Source organism: Helianthus annuus, chromosome 3, assembly GCF_002127325.2.
Source record: "Helianthus annuus cultivar XRQ/B chromosome 3, HanXRQr2.0-SUNRISE, whole genome shotgun sequence".
NCBI classification, from domain to species: Eukaryota; Viridiplantae; Streptophyta; class Magnoliopsida; order Asterales; family Asteraceae; genus Helianthus; species Helianthus annuus.
Window position 1 is genome coordinate 79,554,712 of NC_035435.2, and position 8,767 is coordinate 79,563,478.

General features: G+C 29.8%; 1 protein-coding gene across 1 annotated transcript; it reads left to right on the forward strand.

Moving 5' to 3' along the window:
- The first annotated feature begins 2,073 nt into the window (after positions 1–2,073).
- LOC110927699 (WAT1-related protein At1g25270) lies at positions 2,074–8,483 on the forward strand. The gene is made up of 7 exons (XM_022171165.2): positions 2,074–2,310; positions 4,215–4,277; positions 5,066–5,182; positions 6,974–7,220; positions 7,300–7,458; positions 7,595–7,746; positions 7,818–8,483. The coding sequence occupies exons 1-7, from the start codon at positions 2,108–2,110 to the stop codon at positions 8,068–8,070; spliced, it is 1,194 nt and encodes a 397-aa protein (XP_022026857.1). The 5' UTR covers positions 2,074–2,107; the 3' UTR covers positions 8,071–8,483.
- Positions 8,484–8,767: the final 284 nt, after the last annotated feature.

Sequence of the window (8,767 nt, forward strand, 5' to 3'; positions counted from 1 at the left end):
GCGGAACAGGGTAATTACTCGATCGCTATTACGATTCAGTTTCCGGAATCAATACATTCAAAGAATGTCTAAGTGCCGCCCACATTGGGCTATGCTTTGTCGTTTGTCGGTAATCCGATAAATGAGTTGAAGCATTGTACTTTGTCGTTGTCGGTAATTCGATAATGAATTGAAGTACTATACTTTGTCGTTTGTCATTTTGATAAATGAGTTGAAGTATTGCACTTGGTCATTCATTGCGAGTATTTGATCTCGGGAAATTATCGTAACTGCTGTATTGATCACTAACTCTGTTTTGTGTGCATTATTGTGAAATTAGGTTAACAGGGATAAAATCATATTCTGTCAGTATCAAATCTGCAATGTGAGTCATTCTCTTTTTATCAATTGTTTTACAATACTCCTAACCAATTTTTCAAAGTTATAATTACAGTGATTAAGTTTATGTAATCACCAAATTACAGCCGGTATGTGGGGTATTGTGCACAGTATTATTATTATTTTAATCACATTAGGTGGGCGAGCCTAAAAGAAAGTGATATACGTCACCCATTGGGCCAGCCAATGGTGATATGACCACAGTCACAGAGCTGGTCTGTGACAAATACCTATTCTTGAAATGTTGGTTGATAATAACATATGTAAAAACTCTTAATACTGTGAATTATAACAAATGTGTCATTTTCAGTAAAATGAATGATTCACTCAGTATTTCCCCGCTGACAAAAATCTTTTTCAAACATGTTTCAGGTGATCTGCTGTAAATCAGGAAAAGTGCTGAGGAGCATTTCAAGCTTAAAATAGTGGCTCAATATAAAATGAATAAAGATGTTTTAAAATAAGAATTTATCACTAAACTTATGTATTGTAAATTATAGGGGTTTTATCCCGAATTGTGAAATAAAAATAATCGGGAAAAATTTAGCTTTACAACGATCCTAATGTTCAAAATTTTCCGCTGCAAAACTCAATTAAACAAATATCACGGGGTTTCTGTCCCGCGGCTCCGGAAACGGGTCAAACCGGGTCGGGGGCCGTGACACAAAACTGGGCCCAGGCCTATGGTAAGCGTTTCCCTTGATACGACCCCGGAAAGGAAGACTAGGTCAAGAGAACTAGTTTCCCGCCCATGTCCACTACACCAAGCCACTGTTCTGGCAATGGGCTAATGATGTGACCGGTCTTTCTTATTTAATGACTCTAGACACAACCAACTGTCTAGAGTTCGTGGCCTGGTAAAGACAAGGTTTCTTCCTTAAGAGCTAAGCAAACATAAATGGCTGTCATCTCGAAAGATCCTATGAAGGGGACAACCTTATAAGTAATACCCGAATTACCTTAATATCCAAAAGGACATTCTCATGTTCTCCTACAAGGCGGGGCCAACGTCGCACAACGAGTCAGGGGCATATAAGCAAGGGGAGAGATCATTCAAAGAGGTAAGGTATCACAAACCACGTCGGATAACGAAAATTTACTCTCAGTCACCACTTACATTGAATTCTTGCATTCAATACCACCAATCTACTAAGAACATTTCAACCAATTCAATACTTGTACTAAATACTTTATGTTCCCTCGAAAAGAATTTTATTCACACTGGAGCTTGGTCACGGATTACCCATCGGGCTCTGCGTGATGAGGCTAACGGTGTCTCCTTTTGCAGGTAAGTTTCGGTGAACGACGAACGTCAGTGGATCTCGGACATCGGACACGTCATCCGATAGATCTGGGATTCGATAGCTTGTTTCATCCAAAACAACTTTTTTGTGCATTTAAGTCTTTTAGATTTGCATTTTATTGTCAGTTTCATCCTTGAGTTTGGCGAATTATTGTGACTTTCGCCCTCAAAATTTGACCCTCAGAAATGAAAATGGTAAGATTTCAAACTAAATTATACGTAATGATATATTGTTGTAACTGAATTTAAATACACTATTGCATCTCAAATTACTAAAGGGTTATTTTTGCTAAAGAGCAAATGTTAAAGGGTGTTTTGTGCTTTATTTTACACCAAGCTCACTATTAACGCCAATATATACCAAACCACTTCACCATATTCTAAGCATACATATATTGCAATATCTATTACTACTTAATCATAAAAATGGTGAATGTAGCAAAGATCTGCAATGTCATTCATGGGTTGATGCCGGTGTTGCTTATGGTGGTAGTTCAGATGGCATCCGCCGGAGTTAACGTGCTTTCTAAACTCGCAGCTAACGATGGCATGATTCTCTCGATTCTTGTCGCTTATCGATTTGTTTTCTCAACTGCATTCATTGTTCCACTCGCACTTCTGGTTGAAAGGTCTGGATTCTTTCTCTTTTTTTTTTTGGTTATGAATACAAATTAGTTAAAAAATTCATTCATAATTATACTCAATGTTCTTGCCATACCAATGAAATAGATACAATTACAAAAAGAAAAAAAAAACCATCGGCAATTGTAGAAAAAAATTAACATAATGTGGTTGAAAGGTTTCGTAATATCCTGATGCGGGATTGAATTTTTTTTTAGTTTAATTTTGTGTGATTAAAATGTGTTACTGTAGTTTTTTTATTCGTCACTTTCGTCTTTCCATTATTGTAATTTGTAATAAAAAAAACCGTGAAAGGTAATTTGTTTGTTAGGTGATTCAATTCAAATCTTCGTTATTTTACATCACTATAATTATTAACTACGGTACAAAAGTTATGCTACGAAATTTATGCTGTATACATGGCCCACGTAAATCATCTCCCATTTTATTAAAAAACATAGAGTTACACATACACATATATATATATATATATATATATATATATATATATATATATATATATATATATATATATATATATATATATATATATATATATATATATATATAGGATGGTTCAAATAAAAACCATTTTTATTGTGAAAACTCGATAACTAACTAAAAAAAGTCTAAAAAACACACCAAATTTTTTTTTTCAGTTTTTTTTATAAAAATCACAGGTTTTTATATATATAAAAAAACTTTTTTTCAAAAAAAAAAATGGTTTGTTTTTTTTTGCTTTTATAATTAGTTTTCGAGTTTTCACAACAACTAGTGGTTTTCATTTGAACCTTCCCATATATATATAAGGGCTGGTTAACGTACAAATGCGCTTATCGTACATTACGTACGCTACAATCTCAGCCGTCAGATCATCTTCCCGCATTGAAAATCGCATGTTATTTTTTTGTAACAATTTCGCATGTTGGTTTTTTAACATGCGATTTCTTCAAAATTACCACATGCGAAATTGTTACAAAAACCAACATGCTATTTCATCAAAATTATCACATGCGAAATTGAATTACCACATGCGAAATTGTTACAAAAAACAACCTGCTATTTCATCAAAATTATCACATGCGAAATTGAATTATCACATGCGAAATTGTTACAAAAAAACAACCTTCTATTTCATCAAAATTATCACATGCGAAATTGAATTAACACATGCGAAATTGTTTCAAAAAAACACCTGCTATTTCATCAAATTTATCACATGCGAAATTATTACAAAAAAAAAAAACATGCGATTTTCATTGCGGGAAGATGATCGGACGGCTGAGATTGTAGCGTACGTAATGTACGATAAGGGAATTTGTACAGTACCCTTTACCTATATATATATATATATATATATATATATATATATATATATATATATATATATATATATATATATATATATATATATATATATATATATATATATATGGGAGGGTTTAAATTAGAACGCTAAATATTGTGAGAACCGTGAGAACAAATGAAAAAACCGCAAGAACTTGGTCAAAACAATTCAAATTCAGAATTTTTTTCTACACTTATCATTATTACTCGAATACCATGTTAGAAATTTAATTTACACGTTTAAATTTACGTGAATTTGTAAATAAAGAAAATTTACACATGTGTAAGTTTGCCATTTACACATGTGTAAATCTGTTATATTTACACATGTGTAAAAAATTTAAAAAGAGTTATTTTGAAATGAGAAATGAATTATTTAATGTTGTAAATTCTTTTTTTGATGTTGTATCTTAATTATAATGAGTTTTGTATTAAAAAAATTGATTTTGATTGGTTTTCTCATTCGTTCTCACGGTTCTCGTAATATTTAGCGTTCTCAAGATAACCCTCCTCTATATATATAATTGACGTTAATTATTAATTCTGCTGGTGATTTTTTTCACAGGAAGAAAAGGCCTAAGTTGACATGGATGATACTCTTGCAAGCCTTTTTTTGTGGCTTATTTGGGTATATTTCAATTATGCTTTTTTATTTTGTTTTAATTACTTAATATGAATATTAATTAGTTAAAAGGTTTTCGTTTATTTGGGAGTATTTCAATTATGCAATTTTATTTTATGTGTTTTATTTACTTAATATGAATATTAATTAGTTAAAAGGTTTTCGTTTATTTGGGTATATTTCAATTATGCAATTTTATTTTATGTGTTTTATTTACTTAATATGAATATTAATTAGTTAAAAGGTTTAAGTTTTATCAAAGTACGTTTAATGTTTTTTTTAATCAAGTGAAGTACCACTTTTTTTTAATCAAGTGAAGTACCATTTAAGAAAAATATATAAGAATAACGTGTGTAATTTTACGATCAAAAAAACTTTGATATTAATTAATGATATAAAATAAAGTTTAATTTACTTTATTCCTTTAAAATAAAAATAATGAAATACAATATATTATCTTTATGAATACATAGATATATACACACACATGAATTTATCAGGAAAATATGAATACTATTATTGTACTTGACGTGACAAAGAAACATGAAATGTATATTAGTGTATGTTGGGAAAATAAAGAGTAGTGTTGCATCAAAATTGTGTTAAAAATAGAAAACGGTTATGGGTTAGATGTTACGTGTTATGTATAATATTGCAAAAGCTTGATAATCTAACATCTAAATCTGGATAATTTATGAGGTTTTTCAAGCACTTTAAAACATTTTTGTTGGCAAATATGTGAATTTTGTAGTTTATTCTGTGTTTTAATTTAGTTAATGGTAATAATATTGCAGAGGTTTGTTGGCACAAAATTTTTATGTAAAAGCATTAACCTTGACGTCAGCAACATTTGTCGCGGCTACCACCAACCTCATCCCTGCCATCACTTTCGTTCTAGCTGTTTGCTTCAGGTAACAAACTTTCTTATTACATTCTGAAATACACAAGTGTTGCCAAGAAAAATAGTATTAATATAATGATAAATAAATACCTAAGGTTTATAATTGAAATACTAATAATAAGTATAAGTAGTTATAATAACACATTAATAATATTTGAAAATTAGTTGTCAACAGTAATAAATGATATTAATGTTAATAAATAATTGTATTAAATAATCAATGCACTATAATAAAAAAAATAGTAACTAAAAGATTTAGTTTTCCAAATTTTTTATTTTATTTTTTTAAATTCTTTGATGATACGTTCGATGTATAATATTTTCAACATTAACTAACAATAGCTAGTAGTAATTATTACAGATATATAATATTTTCAACGTTAGTAATAACTTGTAGTAATAAATGTAGGTACAGATTGTAAAGCATGTATGATATAACTATATAAATAATTCTTTCACACTACCACTAGTTTTAATTAACTGAGACATATGACAAAAGTTAATTTTATTTAAGTTTAAATCAATTTTACAAAAGCTATTTTTTTTTATTTTCATCTTTTTATTATATCTCTTAATTAATATAAAATCTATTTTTTTTATAAGTAAATATTTATATATAATTTTTTAAGAAATGATAAATAATTTAGCACGATAGAAGTTGCTCAAAATCTTAAATAATTAAAAAAACAATAGGTATAATAATAGTTAGTAATGTGCAAATAAATTAGTATTAAGATATTAGGTTAAAACTCCGTGTAATAACGTGTGTAAGGTATAAAACTTAGTTTTAATTTTTGTAATTTTAAATATATGGGATTAAATAATATAAAACCAATAACAATAATAATAAAAGACTGTATCTCATCGGAATTAAAGTGTTTCCTAAGCACATACATACACAAATAAAATAGAGACATAATGGTTTAATCACATCGTCTCAAAATGTGGCAAGTAATTGATCGTAACAAACAAATCAAATTAGATTATACATGTTTACGATTTTACTACAAAAATTAGTTGTAGTTATTTTTAAACAGTTTTTGTCGATTATGCTACATATCTTGATATATTAGTTTAACTAATTTTCAGATATTATATTCGTGTGTTTTCAAGATTGCCATGATTTTTATAGATACTTATTATATCATTTGTTTCATTATTTAATTTATATTTTAAAGAGTTTTTATATATTCATAATATTAGTCAGATATTTATCTAGTATTATTTAGTAATATTATTAATAAAAAATGGAGCGGACGTTTTCTTACTTTTTTTAATTTATATTTATAAATAAAAAATAAAAAATAAATAGATTTTATGTTAATTAAGAGATATAATAAAAAGATGAAAATAAAAAAAAAATAGATTTTGTAAAATTGATTTAAACTTAAATAAAATTAGGTGTTAGTACCCAAAGGTGTTACATTGATAAAATTAAAAAGAATGGAAGGGTATTTTAGTCATTATATTGATAATTTTGGCGTTGGTACCCAAAGGTGTTACAAATTTGAAACCATAAAATTTAAACCTGTTAAAAAAAATTAGTACCGAAAGGTGAAATTAACTATAAACCATATGATCCATCTGTGTAATTAACACCTATAACTTTATAGACCAAGAAAATAACTTTTCATAAGAACTTTAAATATATAAGTTTCGAATCATGTATTCCAATCTAACGTCTTTCTTTCTCTAAAACTAATTTTGTATTTAACACCCTGATAATTTATATGTGAATACACACAAGTTAAAGTTAACTTGTTACATTTATATTCTGGAAAATGGTGAAATATTTTTTCAGGATGGAAAGGTTGGGTTGGAAGACAAGCCGTGGTACAGCAAAGATCATTGGAACAGCCTTGGGGATTGGTGGGGCCATGTTGTTGACTGTTTACAAGGGAGTTGAACTTCATTTGTGGAAAACCAATGTTAACCTTTTAAATGGTCATCATCATTCATCACATGTTCAACATTCAAGCAATAGAGTCATGGGTTCTTTATTTGCCATTGGTAGTTGCATATGTTATTCCATATGGTTAATCATTCAGGTTAGTTAAAACTTCAAATAATAGTGTTTGTGTAAAAATATTTATTAGTATCCTTTGTGTGTTGGTATTTGAAGAACAGACCAATATGGTTAAAACATACCCTTGCCCGTATTCTGTCACTGCTCTCACATCGATCATGGGTGCGGTTCAAGCAATCATATTTGGGTTATGCACTGAAAGACATTGGGAGGAATGGAAGCTGGGTTGGAATGTTAGGCTTCTAACGGTGGCCTATTCGGTATGCATTAAACATATGGTGTCAATCATTACGTTCGTTTTTTCTACTCTAAACGATTTAAATAAGTCAGAAATTTCTGTAAATGAAATTGAAAAATCATACTATTTGTTAAATTAATACATGACTATACGTTTAGGGCATGTTAGCATCCGGATTAATATTTTCATTCGTCGCATGGTGTGTGCAACGGAAAGGTCCGCTATATGTATCGGCTTTTAATCCTCTTATGCTTGTTTTTGTGGCAATTGTTGGATCGTTGGTCTTGAATGAAAACCTACACTTGGGAAGGTATGTTAATTTAGATCTTGTGTGATATCTCTATAATTTTAAAACGGGGTTTTCTACAATCTTTTTTACAGTTTGTTGGGTGCAATATTGATAATATTTGGACTCTATGGTGTATTATGGGGTAAAGCCAAAGAAGTAAACAAGGTGGCCAAGTCATGTTCGACACAAGTAACAAGCATTGGAACCGGTGATGATGCCATTGATCGTGATTCAGAACCCTCAAGTACTAAAGTTGTTGGTGTTAGTGATTTAAAGCACTCAATTGTACGAAGTGTGGATGGCATATCAAGACACATTGAGGTTGTTGTGACTTCATCAAAGTGAAAAACATTTATACATATAGGGGAGGTTAAGGTACAATATTCCTTAACGTACGAGCGTATGATATGAAATTAGGCACGTTATAAAACTCAAAACCGTAATCACGCATGTTGCAAAAATATAATCACGCATGGTTATGATTTTTCAACATGGGTGATTATGTTTTTTCAAAGATGCGTGAATAGGTTTTCAGTTTTATAACGTGCGTAATTTCATATCGTATGTCCGTACGTTAAGGAATATTGTATTTCACGCTTTCACTATATATATATGCAAGAGTAAACTATCTTAACGGGTTGTATTATGAGTTATGAATTGAAGGAGTTAAAACATAAACATTTGTGTGTATATACACAAATGATGATAAAAGAAAAGAAAAACAATATTCCTTTGGAAAGCTCCATTTCATTACCACATGATAACCATACAAACGCTACCTTAGTATTCTCACTCATTGTTGCTAGAAAGGATTGCCTTTTTCACAAGAAAAATAATTCAGTAAAACTACTTGCGGATTTGTGGATTATCAAAGGTTCCCATGAAATCATAGAATAAAAAAGAATACTTTTGATTTGTCATTGGAAAATCGGGCCGCCTAATGGGCTTACAAGGCCAAGCAAGCACATAAGACCTCCAAAGATAAGGGGCCCAAAATGTATTCTTTTTCTAAATTATATATTCATGTGTATTACATTTAGGT